Consider the following 24,104-nt stretch of genomic DNA (forward strand, 5'->3'; position numbering starts at 1 on the left):
GTGTTGTCGTGCGTTGCATCAGACTGTCGATTGCCCACGCCGGCCCGGGCAGGAGGCGAGGGGAGAGACGGTGTCAGAAACAGCCCGCGCCCGCCTCGCGCCTGCTGCGATCCCGCGGGACGCTTTCCCTAACGCCGCCCGAGTTCGTTCCTCTCCCTTCCCCGCTTCCGAGATCCTGCCCCTGCCCGGGTGAATGAGGAAAACGGGGAGGATGAGAGGCCGATGGATTGTGTGGTCATGTTACAGACGGGTAATTAGTGCCTGGATAAAGTGCACAAGAATTCCCACGTTTCTGTGTGTGTCTGTCCTGAACTGGTTTTGAAGTTAGACTTCTAGCGGGCAGAGCACCGCTTCCTAGTTGGGTATATGTTCTGACACACTTTTGATTTTAAAAACAAAGAAGTTTTATGTGAAAACACAAATGAGTGTTGTAAACCAGCACCTGAGTTACCAAAGTAAAATTCACCTGGGACCTCTGGTCAGATACAGACCTCCCTGCGACCCCGAGTATTTTATGTGCAAGCTATGTCCAATTTAAGTTTTTAAATATTTTGACGGTATCTATCAAAAATGCCTGAGCGGTCAAAGCTTGACCTGCGCCCAGGAAATTTCCGTGTACCATTTCCTTGTATGTGTGTCGCTAATGAAACGGTTGAACGCTTTGGTCCTTCACCAAGATGCCAGAACTGTAACCAGTAACGTCGCCGTGTACATACTTAGGGTCCCTTTCATCCTGGAGGAAATGTAATTAACTATTTAGGTGGAGACTTTCAGCATACTGTCTGCATGTGATTATCTTAACAGCAAGCGCTGGGTGCAGATTGTGTGGAGAGATTTCCTTTCTTCATCCCAAACCCTCTAGCGTTATGGCCTCTTAAAATCTTACAGAAATTTAAGGACTAGAAAGTCATGAAAACAGTTTTCTGTTCAAAAATTTTCTGCCAGGGGCTGGGGATTTAGCTCAGCGGCAAAGCGCCTGCCTGGCAAGTGCAAGGTCGTGAGTTCGGTTCCCGGTACCGGAGGGGGAAAAAAAAAATTTTTTTTTTCTGCCAGTACCTCTTGCCTCTTCCTCAGCCTGATTCTAAATGGGAGAATAATTTGAAATCCTCCACTTTCCCACATACTCAAGTTTAACAGGTCCAGAAAAGGGATGTGATTTTTGTTTAATAAATCAGGCAGTTAAAATTAGGCAGTTAGTTCAGGGATCTAGGGTTGATTTGGAAGAAGTGGGCTTCGTTTTATATGTGTGTTTTTCTGGGGCTAGACTCCCATTATTTTCAACGTATTCTCAGAGCGGTTGTCCCTTACTGAAAAAAGATTAAGGACCATTCACTTCATTATAGATGAGGGAGGATTGAGCTTTCTTAGCTTTGTGAAATTCTATGTTTGTTCCACTATACCATAGAGCTCTTTGTTTCTTTGTTTTTGGGTTACTTGGACTATACTTTTATTCTCCTATACTGAAATGAATTTAGGTAGATAAGAGTCACTAAAAAGTATATGTGGTATGTTCAGCATTCCTAGTTTTTTCACAAAATGCTGTTTTTTCCTTTTAAACCAATTTTGCCTTATATTCAGAAATTCTGGAAATGTCTACTGCATTAAAATTTCATTCTAATACTACAGTTGTTAGCAATTCACAGAAGTTTATTTAAAAAATAGAAGTAATACAGGCTTTCTTCCTTCATCTTTACCACATTAGATCTTCAAGCATTAACTTCTATAAAAATTTCAACAGTTTGTGTTTGAGGCTTTCATATTGCTGTCCTTGCAAATTGTGTTTTTCTGTAAAATCTATGAAAAGATAAATTTTGTGTGTGTTGACCAGGGTTTTGAAAAATAAGTCATTGGGAGTGCAGTGCTGGATAGTCTTCGTGTGCCGTAGTGATGGTGTGGAAGGATGCTACAGCCAAAAGAGAGTCTCGGAAGAGTATTCTCTTCTAGCGAGACTACATTAAATCAAAACAGGTAGATTAATTTTAACTGCCAGGGTTCCCTATTCTAAGAACAGATATGTGGTGTGATGCATTTTTTTTTTCTTAAAAAGCTTGTGTGAAGGGAAGTGAAGAATAAATCATACAGTTCATTTTGTTTATGAAGGCTGAGTGCCTCTATTTTAGGAAATACAGGACAGTGTTTTGACATTTTTTAAATAAATAGTGGGCTTATAAGTGACAGAACGTTTGAGATTCATAGTCTTTTACAATCACAAATGTAAATGTTGGCTTAATTTTTAGTATATTAAAATTAGATAATTCTTTTAAAAGAATTTACAAAATTCCTGGCTATTAGCATTTTTAATTCTTAGGAAAACAAACGTGTAAAAGTTACATGTGATTTCACGCAGTGTTGTTCACCAATAAGAAAGAGTACAGAGTTACTTGGCCTTTAAATCATTTATAAACTTTATATGAGCGCTGCAAACTAAGTGTATGTCAGTCCTCCATATGGAGCGGTCTGACTCCTCCGTGGATTCAACTAACTGAATGGAAAATATTTTTGAGGGGGAAACTGTCAGTACTGAGCATGGGTAGGCTTTTTTCCTTGTCAGCGTAGCACCTGTTTACATAGCGTTGCGTTATGCTAAGTATCAGAAGTTGTCTAGGGAGGATGTGAAGTATACAGGAGGATGTGCGAAGGTTGTATGCAAATTCTGTGCCATTTTACAGAGGTAACCTGAGTGGGCCCGGGTTTTAGTGTGTGAGGTATGGGCCCTGGAACCAACCTTGCTGGAGACTGAGGGCAGTTGTTACTATAAAATGATTATTCAATAATTTGGACTGTAATTGGCCCTTACATATTGGTGTACACACATTACCTAGCTTACTAGATTTTTTAAGTAGTACTTTTTAAAAGGTGTTTAAAAATAATATTTTTATAATCAGAAAGTAAATACATTTTAGAGAAAATGCCATTTAAAAAGACATTTTCTTTTTTTTTTTGGTGTTTCTCCGGTACTGGGAGCCGAATTCACAACCTTGCGCTTGCCAGGCAGGCGCTTTGCCACTGAGCTAAATCCCCAGCCCCTAAAAGACATTTTCAAGCTTTTAGATCAAAGAGAAAAGTTTAAAATAGACTGATAGGTCCTTGAAAAAGTAGTAACAAGAAAAAAAGAAAACCTGAGGTATGGCTGACGCTGTTCTCTGAGGCAAATGTGTAGTCACAAATGCTTTAGTTACTGAACAGTTTAGAAGGGGAGATAAAATTACCCACTCAAGGCAGGAAGCCCGGGGATGACCTCATCAAAGTAAGAGAAAATGATATGTGTAAAGACAAATTCACACCCTAGGTAACCCGAAAACATGACTTGGCGCGTTCTGAGAACACTGGCAGCATGTGCAGCGGCGAACCAAGTGGGCGGAGTTGGTGTGGCGCACTGACTTTTCCCCTCCGTGTTTTCTGAAGTTTTGTTAGATTTCTACTCCTGCAGTTTGTTTTGGCAAGTGGTGTACTTTTAGTATAAGCCAAAGCAGTAAAAAAAACAATACAGCCAGCAGGCATCTGAGAGGAGGCATTAATCACTTTTTCCTTCCGAAGACGCTTGTTTTATCTCTGTCCAGGGCGTGTAAAATCTCGCTGTTTGACAGAGCACTTTTTTACCTTAACCCGGAGAGAATGTGGAGGCGCCCACGCCGCCTGTCCCGTGGGCGTGCGGCGCACTCTGAGCTGCGCCGTGGGAGGAGGCTCCTTATGTTCTCCTTCAGTTTTGGTGAAGTGGGTGTCGCTTTTCTGGTGCTCAGTCCGGGGGGTTATTGCACATGCGGGAGGTTCTGTCTGAGAAGCCGAGGGCGCCTTGCCGGCTGCTCTGCTTCTGTTGACGCGCTCCTCTCCCTCACCTGCGCTGCTTCGGCGGCGCTGCGGCTACTCCCAGGAACGCTTTTAATCCCTCTCCCGGGGTCGAGGACAGCCCCTTTCAGTTTCTATTTTGAGACAGTATCAGGTGCAGGGCACCTCCTGCCTAGGCCTCCCGAGTGCCGGCTTTACTGGCATGTCCTCTTGCACCAAGCTTCTTAGAAATGTTCTGATAAATTCAGCTTTCTAAATCATTCACATTAAAGATTTCTCGTCGATATTTGCTTTAATGTGTATACAAGTAAAAATGAGTGAAATGGCTTAGGAATTCTTTCAAAGACTGGTTTCTGGAATTTATGAGTTTTCATAAATTTGGAAAAATCTCAAATTTCTGAAAGGTATTTTTACCATGTAGATGGTTGAATTTCTTGAAGCAGATAGTAGTACAAAAATGATCAGACTGTTTATGTAGCTTACACTTGTTACATATTTATATTTTCTTGACAGTAAAATTTCTGATCTTCCCCCAAAATAAGCCATGACAGAAGTAGAGGCTAAACATAGAAATTCAAGCAGAGGTATACTATTGTATAGTTTGACAAATCTAATTGTTACTGCAAGATGGTTTTCTTGTTTTTTTTTTTTACTTTCCATACTCATATGAAAGCCTTGCCAGAATCTGTTACTTATCTAATGTATTATCAGTGGAGCTTTTTAAATGTGGGGTTTAAGAATCATTTGTGATCTTGCTATTGCTTTTTGGGCCTGACCATAGAAAGTAGGACATTTTGATAAACAGTAGATACTGAAGATCTCAGAGTCACAGTAAGTGGCTTTTGACACCGTATAGTGTTATAACTATAGGAGAAAGTTGTTACTCTGTTCCCACTAGTGACATCTTCTGTTTGTGCAGCTGTCAGATAGAGCAGCTTCTCTCTCCCTCTCTTTTGCTAAAAAACAAAGAATCATCTCAGTGCTTGTGAGTTTTATTGTTGAACTCTCATATCTGCAGTGCACTAAAGATAGAAGGCAATTCAGACTTCAATATTTAAAGATATGTACCGTGACTGTGTGCTGGCACTAGTTGTAAATGATGTATGACAACTTTTGAACAGTGGGTTGCCTAAATCCATAAACTTTTTTATGAAGTGCGAATGAAACTAGGTATAAAAGTTTGCTGTAGTCTTTGACCTGAACAAGAATGTGAATGTTCTATTACTGAGTCATTGAGTACTCCTTCCAGGGTTGAGGATTCCAGTAAAAGTGTTATTTTTAAGTTACATATTTATTTTATTTTGTATAAAATTACTTATATTAGTATGGCTCTATTTTTCATTTTAGAGTATTTGATGTCCTCATATTTCTTGCTTTTTAAAAGGAACCTAACATATATTAGTGTAGGTTTATGAAACTATTAAAAATTCTCATGGCCAAAAGGGTGTTTTTATTTTAGTATTAGTATTAGTATTAGTATTAGTATTAGTATTTTTGTCATTTTGAGACATGGTCTTGCTCTGCAGTTCAGGCTGGCCTTGAGCTCACTTCGTAGCCCAGGCTGATCTCGAACTTACAACCATCCTCCTGCTTCAGCCTCCTGAGTATTGGGATTACAGGCATGTGCCACCACACCTGGCTGGACTTTTTTATTTTTAAAGTAAATGCTAGCAAGTCCATTTTTATTACAGTGAAAGTGTTTGTTTCCCCTCTTCCTGTGCACATATGTGAACTTTATTTATTTATTTATTTATTTATTTATTTTGGTTTTTCTCCGGTACCGGGAACCGAACTCATGACCTTGCGCTTGCCAGGCAGGCGCTTTGCCACTGAGCTAAATCCCCAGCCCCCATATGTGAACTTTATAAAGCAAGTTTCCACTGTGATTATTGTTGAAAGCCCTTTTTTCCCTAGCAGGTGAAGCACTTACTATTTGATGATTTATACCCTATACTACTATAGATGAATAAGTTTGAGTTCCGATGGATATCACAGAGAATTGCTACCTTATGTTACTAGCTCTTGAAGTTGTTTTCACCTCATGTTAAAAGCAAGACACTAACTTCAGTTTACAAATATTTGTGTTATTATTCCAATGACTTCAGATTTGATTTTAATGGTACAAGTTAGATTTTGAAGTTAAGTCAGGTTAAGGGAAGGATGTTGAATTAGTCCTGTTACACAGTTCAGCCTTCTGTCTCTTCCTTCCCCTCCTCCCTTGAGTTTTTGTGTTTCTGAATATTTACAGTAGACTGTATTTTGTTTCTGTGTGTTTATTTTTTGGTCTTTTTTGAGACAGTTTTGTTATGTAGTTCAAGCTGGCTTTGAACCCATTTTGTAGCCCAAGCTGGCCTTCACTTTGTAGCCCAGGCTGACCTTGAACTCATGGCAGTCCTCCTGCCTCAGGCTCCCAAGTGCTGGGACTACAAGTCTGGCCACTGTGTCTGGCCAGTAGACTGTTTTGAGATAACTTTTTTTCCTAAAAATGACTGTATATTAAACATATTGACCCTTGTCTTTACATTTGTTTCTAATTACTTTTGTGAGAAATAAGAACTATAGAAGGTGATGCAATTTATAATCAGTAGGTACTAAAGACCGCAAAGTCACAATAAGTCACCTTTTTTTTTTTAATAAGTGACTTTTGAAACCATATGGTGTTGTAACTATAGGTGCTTCTACTAGATATTATTCTGGTGAGTTGCTGGGGACAAGTTTTGGTTGGTACCATTGTTTTTAGGGTAATTGTCTCCAGTGGTTAGAACATTGGCTTGTATTGTACCTATTTGTTTTATAAAACATGTTCAGTATCTTTTCAGATTATAATATTTATGTAACTTGCAGAATATACGTAGTTTTTTGTAATTTAAAATACTAAATTTGTTAAATATAACATATAGAAAACTATGTAAAAACCAATGTGCAACTTAGTAAATCATTGTGAAGTGAACACCTTGTAAATCTTACCTTGTTTAAGACATGGAACTTCTCCCAGCACCCCAAAAGCTGTTCGTTTGCCTCTTCCCAGTTGTAGCTCCCTCTTCCTGAGGAATTCCTGTCCTGTTGTTTTGGATCTTTATAGTTTTGTCATCCTCTCTGTGTCCCTCAGTACTATAATTTTTATGGCTTGAATCTCTATAGATTTCCTCTAAGAAAGGGCACAAAGGACACTAGGATGGAGTGTATACTGTGTATTACTTTAGTTTTGCTCAAATGTCTACTGGGAAACTGAAGCTATTCTTGTTTCTTCTTCAGTTTAATTGTGAACCAGAATTTTTCCCCCATACGTTTATTTTTTGGTTCATCTTAGACATTCTCCTTTCTTTTAACCTAACGATACTAATTGTAGTTTCCTGAGATGAACAGAGGTAGACTGTTTTTTAGACTACTCAGACAAATTCAGTTATTCTTTAACACTTGGCTTAGTGACCTTTTCCACTAATAAAATTAGTTAAAAACATGTTGTTTTGTCTGAAGAGTTAGACTTCTTACTATCAGCTTTATTTTTAGACACTGAGATATGACTTCCTTGTACTCTTTGATTGCATTAATAGCTTTGGTTATGTAAAAGATTGTTGAAATGTAATCATCTTTGATAAGTTGTTCCCTGTTTTATTGGTGGTTTTGTCCACGAAACTTTGTCATCATTCAGCTGTTTTAAGTTGCTGTTGTTGCTCTGCCTGTGTGTCTTGTGAGTACTGAGAGCAGACCCAGTGACTGTGTGGACTGACTGTCCTGTTGTTGGCACTTGTGTTGCTCATCTACTCTTGGTGCCTTCTGCCCTTCTTTGAAGAATGTCAAGCTCTCAGCGGAGGTCGAGCCGTTCATCCCCCAGAAGAAGACTCCGGACCCGTTCCTGATCCCCATGGCCCTCCCCAGTGATGGGGGAGGTGTTTCTGGTGTGGAGCCAACTCCCATCCCCAGCTACCTGATTACCTGCTACCCATTTGTGCAGGAAAACCAGCCCAATAGGTAATTTCTTCATTGTTTTCTTGATTGTGTTGTGTGGGGAAGGCTACACAGCTTGGCAGAGCACACTTACAAACATTAATCTTTTCTCTGTTTATTTTTTAAGAGAAGTAAGTAAAACAATAATATAAAAATTTGAACATTTCTTTTTTTGTGTGAGACAGGATCTCAGTGTGTTCAGGCTGGCCTCGAACTCACTGTGTAGCCCAAGCTGGCCTTAAAATTGGAGTGGGTCCTGGGATGATAGGTGTGAGCCACCACACTCCACTAGCTGTGAACATTTTAAACATGGATTTGTTTCTAATTCTTTCCAAAGGAAATAGGATTTTTTGGGCATGTCCCTTTTATTAAAAGTCATTAAAATTTACTTGAAACAAATAGACCCAAAGGGAGCTGGGCGTGGTGGCGCATGCCTGTAATACCAGTACTCGGGAGGCTGAGACAGGAGGATCTTTGCAAGTTTGAGATCAGCCTGGGCTACAAAGTGAGCTCAAGGCCAGCCTGAACTGCGTAGGAGACCCTGTCTCAAAAAGACAAAAACAAAAACAAAACAAAAAAAACCCAAATGGACCCAAAGGGAAACATGAACTATTCAGAAACCCTCTTTTGAAATTAGACATCTAACCTCATACCTGCCATGACAGTCTCTGACATGAGGAAATACTGGGGGGCTATTTTGCATGTATTTCTAGACTCCGATATTAGTTGTGCTGCAGTCACAGCATGATGTCGCAGAGTGCCTGCAGCTCACGCTGCGTGTGACACGGTGGTCTGGACGTGGCTTGAGAGAGCCGTGGTGGCCTTGCTTGCCCTTCCTGGACTGGGTGATTGGCACACCAGTGTGTACGGGAGCTCACTTTATTGCCATGTAGAAGTGTTTTGTACCTTTCTCAAGCGCTGCTGCACACAAAACGGTATTTGCGCAGCATGTGGGATTTGGATATGGCAGCTGCTGTCTCTGAACTCTGCCCAACTGTCCTGAGGGCTGAAGCAATCAGTATTTCCACACAGCTCCAACTGTGGCAGAGTAATGTGCCATTGCATATTTGTTGAGAAATTCTGGATATATGATTTATGAGGCCTCCAGACTACGTTTTCAGATATTAAATGTACAAGTTAATATTCTGAGATTTTTTAGAGTGGCATTGGAGATTGAGCCCAGGGCCTTTGCAGTGAGCTACAGCTCAAGATTCTTAGTCGTCTTGGAGGGTGGACAGCAGTAGAAACTAATGGAGCCTTCCAGTGGAAGTTCGCACTATATTTAAACCCTTCGACCTATTGGTAATGTGCACGGCAAGCTGTAAACTAAATTTAATAATACTGTTTTTCTGTTGCGCAAAACAACTGAGTACGCAGTGTGATAAATGTTTCCTTGCCGTGTCAGATAATCTCTGAGATACTTGGGCAAGCCAGCCAGCAGGTTGATTGCTTTTTTGAATACTTTCAGAAGTAACGATAGTGAGCGCTTTCCACTTGGCTTTGTTGTGGCCTGACCCCCGCACATACAGCCCCCTTCTGCCATGGGTTTGGGACAGGAAGCTCCCCTGCCGCCAGTGCTCGTGGGCCTGCACTAGGTGTCAGTGGGAAGGTGCGCTCTTTTCTCCTCCTCTTTGTGTACACCTGGAGCCTGCGCCGTGGCCACGGAGAGAAGCTGGGTGCAGAGCTGGACTCGGCTGTTGTGTGGGGAGCGTGGGAGAAGAGTGGGAGGCTGGGATAGCACCGCGGGCTGGGAGGCCGAGAGGCGCCCCTGGGTAATGGTTGCCTTCCGCAGCCGTCGCCTTGCTGTGCATTTTGCAGAAGGCTGTCTGTGTGGTCGGCCTCAGAGCCAGACTGGGCTGTGGTCCTCTCCAGACGCAGCAGCTGGGTGCTTAACTATTAGGCAGAAGTGTCTTGAAGAGGTTGGGGGCAGATTTACAGATGAGAACCCGTAAAACTATTGGGCTGGATTCCTTTCTGCTGCCATTTAAATAGTTGTTACAGGTACCTGACATCTCTAGTTACAGCAGACAAACTTACATGGTGGTGGTGTTTTGTTCCCCCTGTCTCTCTCTCTCTCTCTGTTTCTTTCACTGGGAATTAAACTCAGGACCATGTGCTTGCCAGGCAGGCACTGTGCCACTGAGCTGTATCCCTGGCCCCTTCCTTGTTGTTACAACGCCACTGTTCTGTACTTTTTTCTTTTATTAAAAAGATAAGGGATTTGACTTTAGCATCATTTTACACTTGTGAATAGCTCTGTTCTTTTTTGATTTGGTTTTGCAGACAGTTTCCTTTATATAACAGTGACATACGATGGCAGCAGCCCAGTCCCAACCCCGCTGGACCATACCTTGCCTACCCCATTCTGTCTGCCCAGCCGCCCGTCTCTGCGGAATACACGTATTACCAGCTGATGCCAGCACCCTGCGCCCAGGTGATGGGTTTCTACCACCCCTGCCCCGCACCCTACTCCAGCACTTTCCAGGCTGCGAGCGCTGTCAGTGCCATAGCCGGGGAATGCACCGAGCGCCCGAGTCCACTTGGCCAGGTCTTCCCGCTGTCCAGCCATCGAGGCAGAAACAGCAGCCGAGGGCCAGTCGTTCCAAAGGTCAGTGGCAGCTTTTAAATTGGATATTTCTGTTGCTGCTACTAGTATAAGTTATTCTTAGTGATTAAAAGTGTATGGTGACACCACATTAATAAGCAAACCCTGTGCTAATGGTATGGAATGGTTCATGCGCCTCAAGATATTTTATTCTTTAGAAATCAGCAGGAAAAGAACCCTTGTGATTTGTTTGACCCCTCCACCTTCGTAGTTTGTAATCTCAGAATTGTTAGTGGGAATAGTACTTTGTTATATGAGAGGTGCTTTACTCTTAAAGGGTCTTACAGGGCTTTAAAAAGATAGGTGTGAAACCACTTTTATTTGGGACTCACCATTTGACTAAGTCAAAAACGAAGCGAAAGGGAACAAAAGGAAGAAAGAAGGAAATGAAATGAAAGCCTTGAAAGCACAAGCGGGTCAGGCTCATGCGAGGCTGCTTTTCCTTTAGGCCATTCCCTCGGAGTTGGTAAGAAGAGAAGCTCATTTCCTTTTTTCCCCTCCAATCAGATTGAATTGGTACATTTAGGTATACATAATGATCACCCGAACTCATCACAAAGAGTGTGTACCTGTGCGATACAACCTGCTTCATTTTCCCCACTCCCCTGCCCTCCTTCGACCCCTCCTCCTGTCCCCATTTATAGAAGCTTTGTCTCTGTTTTTCCTTCTAATTTTTTTTTCACTTTTCCCTTTCCTGCCCCTCTCCCTCACCCTTGGTCCCCTCCCCATTTGAACATCTTCCTGTTTCACAATACCTGTTATACACTCTGGCCTTATACACTTGGAGAGCCCATTTCTGGTCAGCATTTGGCTTGGAGGGAAGCCCTGTGTTCTGACCAGTGGGCATCAAGGGCTCAGTGCCACTTTCCCTAGATGCTACTCCCTGTTTCTTCACCAGAAAGTCTTGGCTGCCTCCTGGAGTAATTTTTACAAATTGAAACTCAAGCAGCAGAGATTACTTTTAAAAGTTTCTAATTTTGTTCGTGGAAACACTTTGGATCAAAAGAGATATTTTTATGACCTTTGAGAATGAAAACAAGTATTGAAAATTAGATGATAGTATGTAATTTCCAGTTGTTAAAAGAACATGATTTCTCAGAACGTATTGCCGGCAGCTTAGTTTAGAAAATGAAAAGTAGTTAAATGGAAAATTCATTTGTGTAAATGGCTATAAAGGGATTATTCATATTAAAGAGGAGGAGAGAGCGTTTTGGGGGGAGTGGTGGTCATGGGGATTGAGCCCAGGCCTTGCTCTGAGCTGCCTCCCCAGCCACCCTGTGCCCTTGAGATAAGGTCTCCCTAAGTTGCTGAATTGCCCAGGCTGGCCTTGAACTTGCAGTCCTCCTACCTCAGGTGCCCAGAGTGCTACATTACCGCTATGCATTACCTGTCCAGCCTGGGATCAACTTTTTTCTTTTTGAACTGTCAAGCAAAAAGGGGTTTTGTGCATTATTACTGTCATAAAACTAAAATTTAGTCTTGGGATAAGTTACAACACTTTTTATTATCTTTTTTAGTGCAAATCATGCCTTTGTTATTTATTACCAACTGAGAAAATTTAAAAATGCATGTAACAATAATGAATTCATTTAAATTTTAGTAGTGTTGATGGTTACTACAAAAATAGGCTACAGATACGTATATAATAGATTGTTTAGCCTGTTACATTTTGCTGCAGGTAATTTCACAAAACCCTAAGGCAGCAGTCCTGTCTCCCCGTGGTCACAGAGCCATGAACTTGTTGCGTGCATTTAAACGTGTTGTGTTATGGGCGTGCACTTTATTATGTGTTGTTCACTGAACGTGTTCCCTTTTTTTCAAACTTACATTAGCAACAGCTTTTACAGCAGCACATAAAAAGCAAAAGACCACTGGTGAGAAATGTCGCTACTCAGAAAGAGACTAACGCCGCAGGTCCTGATAATCGGTCCAAAATTGTGCTTCTGGTAGATGCATCACAGCAGACAGGTAAGGCAGCGGTCCTCTGGTGTCACCGTGCTTGTCTGTTTGCCATGTGTGTAGTAAATGTGAATGTACCCCTTTGCAGGGTTCCAGACTCCACCCTTTGTCCTGCCACTTGGCGAAATTCTGTAGGAAGCATAAAACCATCCATGTCCTTCATGTTCTTCCAACTTACTTGTTGGTTTCTGTACCCTTTGAGCAGGGCTTGGGATTTTTTTCTCTTTCTAGCAGTGAAGCAGTTCAGAAATCAGAGATAGAATTCAGCAGATATTGTACAAATTTGAAGGGTTCACTTTGGTAAAAATAAATATTGTCCATGTGTTTATAACTAGATTAAAGCCCTCCAGAACATTCTAACACCCTGTAACTTCTTTATGGAAAGAATTTAGAGGGTTTCCTATGCCACATTTAAGCACAGATCTGAGCCAGACCTGCAAGCGATAATTACATCCCATCAAAAAAATAACATTTTAAAGTAGTCAGACAATTATTTAAAACATTTTAAGACTGTGTATAAGCAGTTAGACCCTGATTCACATTTAAAAGTGTGTTATCCTAACAGAAGATAAGAGCTAATACCCTTACAGTACCCTGGGTCCCGGAGTCCCTGCCCCGCAGTTCCAGTCTGTGCCTCTGGCTTGGGCTTCCGTCTGTGGAGCAGGTGGCCATCTCCACTCAGCATTGTCGCTGACACGCGATGAAGTCCTTGTTCGTAGTCCAAGGTCAAGAATGAGGTCTGTTCAAAGCACAGTTGCTTTTTGTCTCTTTAGCCTCAATTCCAGTAAGGTCTGGGTTGAAAGGAGGAGGACAGCTCATAGTCTTTTTCTCACTCACGCCAAGCCTTTTCTGCTGGCTGTCCACTCCTATCCTTTTATAGTCATTCAGCCCCCCTGAGGGAATCAGGTGGACAGCCATCTTGTTGATAGGACAGTGGCTGTGTGCTTTGTGCGGTATAAAGCCGTGAGTGTAACTGGTAAAAGCTGTGTGGTCATGGAGAGGAATCACCAGGTGCTGGGCCAGGGATGTGGCTCAGTGGTAGAGTGCTCACCCTGGGTTCAGCCCCAGGTCTGCAAATGGGAGAAAGGAATCACTAGGTAATGTAGTCCTAAGTTTTCTCGGTTGGTTATTCTTAGTCACAGTGACCCACTTTTACAGCCTTTGAACCCTGGGAAGATTTTATTTTAAAAAGTTATCCTTACTGCTTTAGTTGGTTCACTAAGGCCCTAAAGCCAATCTTCTGAAGTGTAACAGTTGGAAAGTAAAAGATGAAGGCATAATTTGAGAAGACTGTACCTGCTATCAATACTTTTTTTTCCTGTCGGTTACTTGTATTTAGTTTATTTTTAGTTTCTGAGGGTTTATTAAAATTAATGAGAGAATTTTATATTGTAGTTTGATAAAAATACTCGAGGTCTATTTGTAACAAATTTTTACTTCTGAACATAAGCTTGTATTAAGAGTTTAATACATAGCATATATAAGGTAATATAGAAAAGTTCTCTGCATTTCAGTATGCCGGCAAAACAAAATTTAAGAAGGATACCACTTACAAAGCAGCTAAATAGAGTTTCTGTGACTAAATTCTAGGGACATGTGAGGCACATACGCAGAAAACTTAAGTCTTTATGATAGGACCTTACAAAAGCCTCAGTGCCGTGTCCCTATAGGACAGCTTGGCACGGCAGAGGCCAGCCGTGTGGGACAGAAATCCCAGCAGGGCCTCAGGGGAGTTTGACAGAGTAATTCTCAGACAAAGGAGCAGTAGTCTGAGAAATTTCCAGGAAATCCTTGGAAAAGCACTTCTCCTTTAGAGACTACGATTTAAAGCATGCGAATTCCTGTGGGGTTATATTATCGGTGCAGACAAGAATTAAACAGAGAGCCAGAAACAGCTGTCCTGTATAAGTAGAAGACATACATGGAAAACCTTGGGGAAAGCATGCCGATGCCTAACTCGCGCCCCCTCAGACCCATTCCAGGGTGGCTAAGGGCTGGAGAAGAGTGATGATGGAAGAAACAGGCAGATGTTTGTGTGGCTGTAGGGATAGCCCTACGTCTAAAACTAAAAATGTTAATTCTTACTAAAAGTGAGTAATAGCCAGGCGTGGTGGTGCATTCCTGTAATCCCAGCACTCAGAAGGCTGAGGCAGGAGGATCGCTTTGAGTTCAAGGGTAGCTTAGGCTACATAGTAAAACCCTGTCTAAAAAGGAAAATGAATAACAAGCCAGTTTGTAGAAATACTTTACCATGTAACACTGACAGATTTGTTGACCATGTAAAAAACCCTCACAAAGAATTGTATGAGAGAAAGAATTTAAAAGACTCACTAAGACAACAATCTGATACTGCCCTTGAGGCCTGTGGAGCAGAGTGCCAGGGACTGAAGCAGCTTTGCAGGGCTATAGTAGCTTTCCCTGTTGAATGTATTCCAGCAGAATCTTCCCTCAGAGAAGGGGCTGTTTGACTTAGAGTGCATATTACTGTAATCCCAGCTACTAAGGAGGCTGAGGCAGGAGGATCACAAATTCAAGACCATTCAGTGAGATCCCATTTCTAAATAACAATAAAAAGGGATGGGATATAGATCAGTGGTAGAGCACTTGCTTAGCCTGTACAGGCTCTTGAGTTCATTCCCCAGTACTGGCAGGAAGAAAGCACGTTTTTGTGGTACAAGAACACTGAAACATTTTTAGTGTCCTTTAGCAGGTAATAAGTCGTAAAAATAGAGTACCCACTTAATAGAATCTGAGGCAGTCTTCTTGTACAATCATAAAGAAATTATAACATGGATATATTACAGAGCACAAGACTAAACTGTGTCACTGTTATATAAAGTCAGGCGTGGGGAGAGGTGGAGAAAGAAAAGCTTACGATATGCTGGGAAATGATTTTATTTTTATTTATTTATTTATGTATTTGCTTTTTGAGACAGCATTTCACTGTGGGATTCAGGCTAGTCTTGAACTCATTTTGTAGCCCAGGCTGGCCTTGAACTCACAGTGATTCTCCTGCCTCAGCCTCCTGAATGGTAGGGATTACAGGCGTGCGCCACCATTGCTGGCTCTGGGAAATGATTTTGAAGGGTTTTTTTGGCCTTTTTTCAGAACGTTTTACTGTAAATTAATAATATGTAGGGTTTTTTGTTTGTTTGTTTTTTGATGTAGGGTCTCACTGTATAGTGTAGACTGGCCTTGAACTCAGGGCAGACTTCCTACCTCAGCCTCCTGAGTGCTGGGACTATAGGCATGCGCTACCACGCCCAGCTCTTCTCTTTTTAAATTTTGAGATAGGGTCTTACTAAGTCACTGAGTTGCTCAGGTTGGATGAGCCACCTTCTAAAATTTTACATATTGTCGGAATTGTGGTCTGGGGTCTCTTTCTCTCTGTCTCTCTGTCTCTGTCTGTGTCTGTGTTTCTGTGTCTCTGTGTGTCTCTGTGTGTGTGGTACTAGGGATTGAACCCAGGGCCTTTGCACTGAGCTCCATTTCTAAACCTGTTTTCACATTTTTTATTTTGAGACAGGGTCTATCTAAGTTGTCCAGGTTGAGCTTCAACCTGTGATCCTCCTGCCTCAACCGCATAGAGGGCTGGCATTACCGTGTGCACCCCACACCAGCTGTGTCTTTTTCATTGTCTTGTGACCTTATTTCACCAGAAGTCACCAGTTTGGTCCTCACAAAGAGTCGCTGTGCTTCTTTTGACTTGTAGATTTCCCGACAGATATCGCTAACAAGTCCCTCTCCGAGAGCACTGCCCCCATGCCGTGGAAGTCCAAGGGCAGGAGGAGAAGAGCGTCCCACCCCACTGCTGAGTCCTCCAGTGAGCAGGGTGCCAGCGAGGCCGACATCGACAGTGACAGCGGTTACTGCAGTCCCAAGCACAACAACAGCCAGCCTGCAGCGGGCGCCTTGAGAAACCCTGACCCTGGGACTGCAAGTGTACGCGTCTGCCTGGGTTTCTGTCAGCCACTGCTTCAGGGTTGTGTGCTAACGCAGATGCTGATGGAGCTACTTTTGTTAGTGCAGCCTAGTGCAGGAAGTCGGTTAAAAGAGATTTTACTGTCTGCTCAGTGTCTCAGTTACTTTCATTGTTGCTGACACTAAATACCCGACACCCAGAGTTACAGGAGGAAAGGTTTACTGCAGCTCATAGTTCGTAGAGGTTTCCGTCCAGAGTTGGCTCCAAAGCAGGGTGGCTTGGCAGAGAACAGTTCATGGCAGGCAGAAGGCAGCAAGGCAGTGAAGCAGCAAGCGAGAGCAGCAGCCTCTTCCTGTCCTTACGTTCTGTGCAGGCTACGTGCCCGTAGGCCGGGTAGCACTCACACTCAGGGTGGGCCTTCCCGTTACCCACACCCAGAACTATGCCAAACCAATCGGTGGACTAATTTAGTAATCACAGTTCTGAATCTCAGCCTCACACGCTCTTGGTCCAGCCACCTTGGGCCACATGTGGCATCTAGATACGAGCCACAGCAGTCAGTAATAAAAACATTTATGGAGGAGTTAGTCTTCAGTTACCCTGAGTGTGCTTCACATAAGACTGTTGACTCTTCAGTAGGAAGTAATTGTGTGTTTTGTTTCTCATTCTAGCACGCGGAATCATCTATATGTGCAGGTACTTATTTTCTGCAGAGTTTTTGCTCTGTTTTCTTCTTTGTCCATGTCATAGTTTTTATTTTGAGTCTTGCTGGTACTGGTGAAAACAAAATCTTCCAGATTATCAGCTTGTTTGAAAGTACAGTTTTGCCAGACAGATGGAGAAATGCCAGCTGGGGTTCCTGGAGAGCATAGTCTGTGTCACTGACAACTGCAGCACCACTTCAAGTTGACACAAAACGTTTTTGTGACTTAATTTCAGGAAATGAAGTTATAAGGCAGCTTAGATTTTGGCTTTTTCTGTAAGCAAAGCATGTCTTTATAGCTCTTTAAATATTTGTTACAGGTGGTGCAAATTGGTCCAATGTAACTTGCCAGGCAACTCAGAAAAAACCTTGGATGGAAAAAAATCAGACGTTTTCTAGAGGTGGAAGGCAAACTGAACAAAAAAATAATTCACAGGCAAGTTGAATTAAGGTGGGGAAACTTGGTTAGGTATGGGATGAATTCATTTAAATTTGTTACGGTAGTAATGTCATTATGAAGGACAGTATCCTTAATTTTTGGAGCTATGTAGTATTTAAAAGTGAACTATCATGATATCTGTAACTTTAAATGCCTTGGCCAATAAAATATACTTAAATACTGAGACAAAATAGTAAAATGTTGATAAATGTGATTAGTACCTATTACACAATTTTTCTACTTTTTTATGTAGTTTACACTTTCATAGTTTTTAAAAGAGAAACCTAGTACTACTACATCTGCTGTATCTTTTTGTTACCCATATACAAGTTTTAATTTTTTTTTTTTTGGTACTGGGAATCGAACTCAGGACCTTGCACTTGCCAGGCAGACGCTGTGTCACTGAGCTATATCCTGGGCCCTATACAAATTTTAAAAGCATTGTTTTATTGTTGTTCAGTGTTTTGAGATGGTATCACTTCGTAGTAGCTTGAACTCACTGTGTAGCGCAGGCTGGCCTTGAACTCTCCACCATCCTTCTGCTGGGATAATGGGCCTGCGCCACCAGGCTTGGCTTTAAAACTATTTAATGCCTTAAATGTTGATCTTTGAACTTGGTACTGCAGCTTTGCCAAGCCGCGTCTGTGTTAATGGCGGTGCTGTGGTGATGGCCGCCCCGGGCCACTGTGGAGGGCAGTGGCTTCCTGAGCATCCTTGCGGAGCTGGGACAGCTGCAGAAGGGGGCTGTGCGCCTGCTCGAGCCTCCAGTCACCGCATTCGATGGCTGGGAAAGCCGGGAATTCGTGATTGTCCAGTGTTTTTCCTTTTCATTTTTAGATAACGCTCCTGATTTCCTAAAGTCTAGTCAGAACTAAAGCTGTGGGTGACTCGCTCTGTGGATGGCCTGCGCGAGAGCGAGTTACGGACGGCTTACACACGAGAGTCAGGACAGCACCCTCTCCCCTGTGCTCTGTGTCTTGGGAGGCAGGCTCTTTTAGCTTTGTTTGAGTAGAAACAAAAGAGCTAAAGTAGTCCTTTATATAGATGAGAGACAATCTATAGAACATCCACTTACCTGCAGGAATTTTCTGTTGAAACTGTAACTGCTTGTCTTGGCAAGCTTGCAGGCCCTGCACTGTTCCCTTTAGTATCAGCAGCCCCTAGAGAAAAATAATCCGGGGAGGAAAAACCTTCTGTCTCTGTCTCTTAACTTGTGAAACACGGTAAAAGAACAAAAAAGAGATTTAAGCAAATATACACCGGTGTTGTTTATTTTGTGTCTCTCATCATCCTGAAGAACTGGAGCCAGTGTTGACAATGACAGTGTGTTTGTTTTCTCTCCTACTTCCGATGATTTGTTACCTCAAATACTTGCCTTAAGTAGATATTTGTTTGGTTTTTTTGAGATGCGGAATTATTTTTTCTTTTAGGTAAAACAATTTCTGGTTGTTTTTAAGCTTTAAAAGTCTTTTAGAAGTCAAATAAATACTTACCTGTATTTTCCTCCACCTTTTTGCCATATAGTGTAATAGTTTAAGACATTTTTGTCTGAGATTTATCTTGATGTCTGGTGAAACATACGAGTGTAGATTTTCAAAGTAAGTGATGAGCTGTGTTCTCTTTGGAACCCATTTATTCTCGTTCGTTTCTGTGTCTCACCTTTACTGATTCTTACATTTTGGGGTCTGTTTCTTGTCTGTTTTGTTCCATTTGTCAGATTTTTACATTTTCATCAGTCTGTTGAATTAGAGTGATTTTAAAGATTTTTGCTAGTATTTTAACATTTCATACTGTCAGACACTTCTGTACTGTAGGTTTAAATTACGGAAAGAATCTAAAAACTTACACTTGGTAAATGGCTTTGCTTGCGAATAATTTGAAAGGGAGATGGAAAGACTGCGCAGCCAGACAGCTGTTTTACCCGCCCCCTCCCCCGTGCTGCTCCCCTTGGACCAGTTTCCTGCGTCCTCTTTTGCCGTTGTACAAACGGGAGGATCCTGCGTTTCTGTCCTCTTCTTACGTAGAAAGTCACATGTCCTCTGTGTTCTGTGTTCAGGGATACACTTTGGAGAGATTTCTATCGTTTCTTTTTTGTTTTTGGAGACAGGGTCTTGCTGTGGAGTTTAGGCTGTCCTTGGACTCATGTGTAGCCCACGCTGGCCTCAAACTCTTGGCGATCCTCCTGCCTCAGCTTCCTGAGTGCTGGGATTACAGGTGTGCGTCACTGCGCCCAGCTGTTGTCCTGTATTTCTGCCTAGCGGGCTTCCTCGCTGTTTTCATGTATACTGCTCTACGTTGTGTGGACGTGCCCTCGACTCCTCGAAGCCATCATCGATGCTTGAGTGGTCGTAAACCGTTGCTGCAGTGTTGTTATATTACAGAAAACAGACCGAGCGTGGGAAGAGATCGCACTGAGGAGTTTTTGGAGGCGGTTTATTATCCTGGAAGGCTTCACTGGGATCTCTCCCAAAGAATTAGAGCCCCACCCAGTGGGGTTCGGGTGTTCCTATAGGAAGAGCAAGTGGGAGGTATAAAAGCAGGTACGGTGTATATAATGGTAGGGTTGGGTGTCATCATGAGTTACTAGGGGAGCTTAAACATTTCAAGTTACATTGCAAGGCCATCAGTCACACAGAGACAGAGGTTACATTTCAAGTTATATTGCAAGGCCACCAGTTACACAAAGGAAGGAGTGGTCAGTTATCAGACTTGCTGGACATGCTTGCTTGGTCTTGGTGGGCATTCTTGAAGGCTTTTATTTAAAATTTTAATTTCCCCCTGTAGTTGAGGTGGCTGCTCAGGTCTGCCATCATTTACTGAAAGGGTCATCTCCACTGACGTGAGCAAACCACCTGTCAACCTACTAAATTTTCCCATGTGTTGCAGTCTGCTCCTGGGATTTCTTTTGTCACCCTCGTCTTTAGTCTGTATACGCACAGAGAGGGAGCTACCTTACTGATGCAGTGTCTTTCTCTACACATGCATTTGGAGCCACGTGTGGTGGTGCACGCTTACAGTCCCAGCTGCTCAAGAGGCTGAGGCGGGAGGATCGCTTGAGCCCAAGTGGTTCACGATCAGCATGGGCAGCGTAGCAAGACCCTCTCTAAAAACACAAGGGGGGCAGCTAAAAGCATTATACCTCCCTTTGTCACCCCAGGAGTGGGGATCGAACCCAGGGCCTTCACACTGAGCTACATCCCTAACCCTTTTCTAAGGTTCTGTTTTGAGACAGGGGTCTTATTAAGTTGCTAAGTTACCCAAGCAGGGCCCAAACTTGCACTCCTTCTGCCGCAGCCTCCCAGAATGCTGGTGTGTGCCTCACACCTGGCTGTCTTCCTATTTTTCAGTCATGTTTTTGTGCTCTTCAGCAGGGTTGTGAAGTTGACTGGTACAAATTCTTCATATATCAATCCCTGGTGGTTTTGTTGTTGTTGTTGTTAGTATATATAGCATGTGGAGAGTCTTGAGAATCTCAATATGTATTTGAACTTAGAGTCCTGCTTTGTTTATTCACTATGCCCACTTTCTGTCCACAGGACTCTTAGGAGAGCTGATAAAGCGTGCTTGGCCGTTCTGTATTTGGTTCGTTCAGGAGCCTGTGGGAATATTTTTAGCTGTTTGGTCCTCTTGAGCTTTGCTGAGACTGTTAATTTGGGGGATTTAATTTAATTGTGAAATTTTTGCCTCCAAGTGTGAGAGTCAAGTTCATTTTTTGCAGCGGGTGGAGGCTGGGTTTTTTTGGGGGGGTGCATTTTTTAAAAGGAACTATTTCACTGCACGAGTGCACAGGGATTAACGGTGGCTTACAGCAGCAAGCAGGAGAGCATGTGGTTGTGTCTCCATCTGTATGTCTGGTTTCACAGTTCAGGGCCTGCTCCTGGTCTGCTTCAAGTTCTGCTTCCTGTTAGAACTCTGAGGTTAACAGAGTCCTTGCATTTCTCATCTTTAGCTGTCCTTTAAGAGGCACTCAGTGTCAGCCCGACTGGGTACTTGGGAGAGTGGAAGTGCCGCAGTGCTAGATGGGCTTTTTCTTGCCCTTATGAGAGTTGAATGCCCGCCAGCGTGGTTAGTGGATGCTCCCTGCGTCGGTCCGCTGGTAGAAGGCGCTGTGGACTTGTGGCCGTGGACAGGAGCTCCTTCCTCAGGTGCAGGGGCTGGAAGCCAGCGTGCACAGTGCTGGGAGAGCCACGTCTGGCGAGGCCGCTTCCGCAGGTGGAGAGGTGGAGCGCCCTCAGGGTCCTTCTGTAAGGTCACTGATCTGCTCCCCCGGCCCTGCTCTCATCCCTGAGCCCTCAGCTTCTGAAGACTCTGCCTCCGAGGCCATCGTGTCGCCAGTTAGGGTCTCAGCATGTGGATTTCGAGGGTTACAAACGTGCTCTGTAACGGGGTAGTCCTTGGAAGGATTACCTAACTGGTAAGAAGTTTTAACTTTTTAGCAACGTTTTGTACTTCGTTAAGATTCATTAAGTTGGGGATATAGCTCAGTGGCACAAGTACCTGTGTGGCAAATGCAAGGTCCTGAGTTCGATTCCCGGTACCAAAAAAATTAAAAAATTTTTTAAAAAGTACAATTCATTAAGTTATATGCTTCTCTGTACTTTGTCTGCAAGTGTTAAGTATGCATAGAAATAATAAGACTTTCTTTTCCCCCGGGGGTTTAGGTTGGCTTCAGATGCCGAGGACACAGTACTTCCTCAGAAAGAAGACAGAATTTGCAAAAGAGACAAGACAATAATAAGCATTTAAACCCTAGTCAGTCCCATAGAAGTGACCCAAATTCTGAGTCTTTATATTTTGAGGTATTTTTTCAAATTCTGTTTATAAATCATTATAGAAAATGTTCCCATAAGAAACTTAATTTGTTATATTGTAAGTGCAACTGTTTTTATGTCTTAACATGTGCCTCCAAAGTTAGAAATTACTCAGAAATATTAGCTGATTTTTTCCTTGGTTATATTTAGGCTAACTTCACTCATGTTTATGTTGATGAGGTTTTGTCAGGCAGGTTCATCTTGAGGTGCTGTGCAGAGGAGGACTTGATTTTATGTGGACTTCCTCCAGGAAGAAACATTTTCTCTTTTTCCATTCGTAAGGCTTTTCACGTCTGAGCAGTTCAGTCTAGTTAGTTTGTGCTGCTACGTGAGACACTAGGAGAAGGAGCAGAGATGAGTGCTTTCGGCAGCAGCAGGCCGTTCACATGCACGCTCTCCCCGCTCTGGCCTGAACGCTCGTCTGTCCCGCCAGCCCTTGTCGGCAGCCACCGGGGGTGTGGAGGAAGGTGGAGCACAGGGATGCACTCCGTGGGGAGGGTCCCTTGTGGATGTGGTCACACACACCCAACACACTCCAGGGGGGTTGGAGTGGGGAGTCGAGGCAAGGTTACTTGGAGTTTGTGGCAGAAGAGCAATACTTGGAATGGCTTTGAAAGAACAGCTGGACTTTGATATAGCAGACATCTTTGCTAACATTTGTGTAATTCATTTTGGTTGGTTCATAAATTCTATAAAATAGATTACTATTGGGCAATTAAACTGGACAGAAATGGAGGGTTTGTTCTTCATACCTTCATAATTGAGCCAAAAGACATTGGTCCATCTCAGTTACTGTGTCAAGAACAGTTTTAATATATCTACGTACGGCAGTTTTATTGTATGTACTGAGCTGTGTGATGGCCTCTTACTTACATTTCTGGTTTTTTGGTACCAGGAATCGAACTCAGAACCTTGCACTTGCCAAGCAAGGCACTGTACCACTGAGCTATAAATCCGGCCCTCATACTTACATTTCATTAATGACATGAGATAGACTTTTCAGTGTAAAGGAGGATGTTGGTTATGAAATTAATTTGGATAGAAAAGGATTTTTTCAACTTTTCAAATTTTAGTCTTGGAACTGTAGTACTGTGAGATAGGGACTGTATTAATACAATTTATATTAAATTGTTTAAAGTCTTCCAAATGACCTGACTGTAATGAAATCCAGTTAGAATGTTTTTTTAATTGCCTACTCATCTTAGGAAAGAACTAGAAATAGAAATGGAAAAGTAGACACTGAAATCTGAAGGCTGACATAAGCCTCCGTACTTAAACAAGTCAAGTGGCTGGGTTTTACCTGTGGGAAATGAAGGTTCCTTGTTAAGACTGCCTTCAAATAGTTCAACAGTAGAATACAGCAAGTTCATTCCCCATTTTTATTATTTCTAAGCATTGTGAAAGGTTTTTCTTAGGACTTTGCCATGAACTGATTTTACTTAACATGTGGACTGTTTCAGGATGAAGATGGGTTTCAACAACTAAGTGAGAACGGCAATGCGAAGGATGAGAATATTCAACAGAAACTTTCTTCAAAAGTAGTAAGTGCACCGTGGTGTACGGGATACAGTATGTTTAGCACTTACCTTTAATAGTGCTTTTAAAAGAGCCGAAGCAAAGATACTTCCCTGTGAAATCCACAGTCCCCAGCTAGAAAAGAGAACTCCATTCTCTGCGGAAATTCTTGAGTAGTGAGAGCTTCACGCGGAAGGAATTTTACTTTACTCCACTCAAGGATCCAGAGAAGCGTCCCTGTTGCGTCCAGCTGATGACGCTGTCTCTTCCTTCCCTGTCTATAGTGACCCAGGTTTTCCCTCAGTTCTGTGACACAATCTTCAGAGCCCTCTGAAGATCGCGGTCCAGTTACACTGAAGAGTGTCCTGCCTTCCCAGTTGCTGTTCCTTACAATTACACCCTGCGAGATCACTAAC

At 42.7% G+C, this 24,104-nt stretch overlaps 1 protein-coding gene across 1 annotated transcript in view; it reads left to right on the forward strand.

Annotated features, from left to right (window-relative positions):
- Secisbp2l (SECIS binding protein 2-like) overlaps positions 1-24,104 on the forward strand; it is a gene marked incomplete in the record, with an annotated part of 48,560 nt that overhangs the window by 585 nt on the left and 23,871 nt on the right. The window contains 8 exon segments of the mRNA XM_013510300.1: positions 7,580-7,758; positions 10,018-10,342; positions 12,172-12,307; positions 16,011-16,240; positions 16,892-16,916; positions 17,244-17,359; positions 22,024-22,161; positions 23,634-23,714. Of these exon segments, the coding sequence (XP_013365754.1) occupies positions 7,580-7,758; positions 10,018-10,342; positions 12,172-12,307; positions 16,011-16,240; positions 16,892-16,916; positions 17,244-17,359; positions 22,024-22,161; positions 23,634-23,714 (1,230 nt within the window).

This window comes from Chinchilla lanigera, unplaced genomic scaffold (genome assembly GCF_000276665.1).
Source record: "Chinchilla lanigera isolate Chin_1 unplaced genomic scaffold, ChiLan1.0 scaffold00008, whole genome shotgun sequence".
NCBI lineage: Eukaryota > Metazoa > Chordata > Mammalia > Rodentia > Chinchillidae > Chinchilla > Chinchilla lanigera.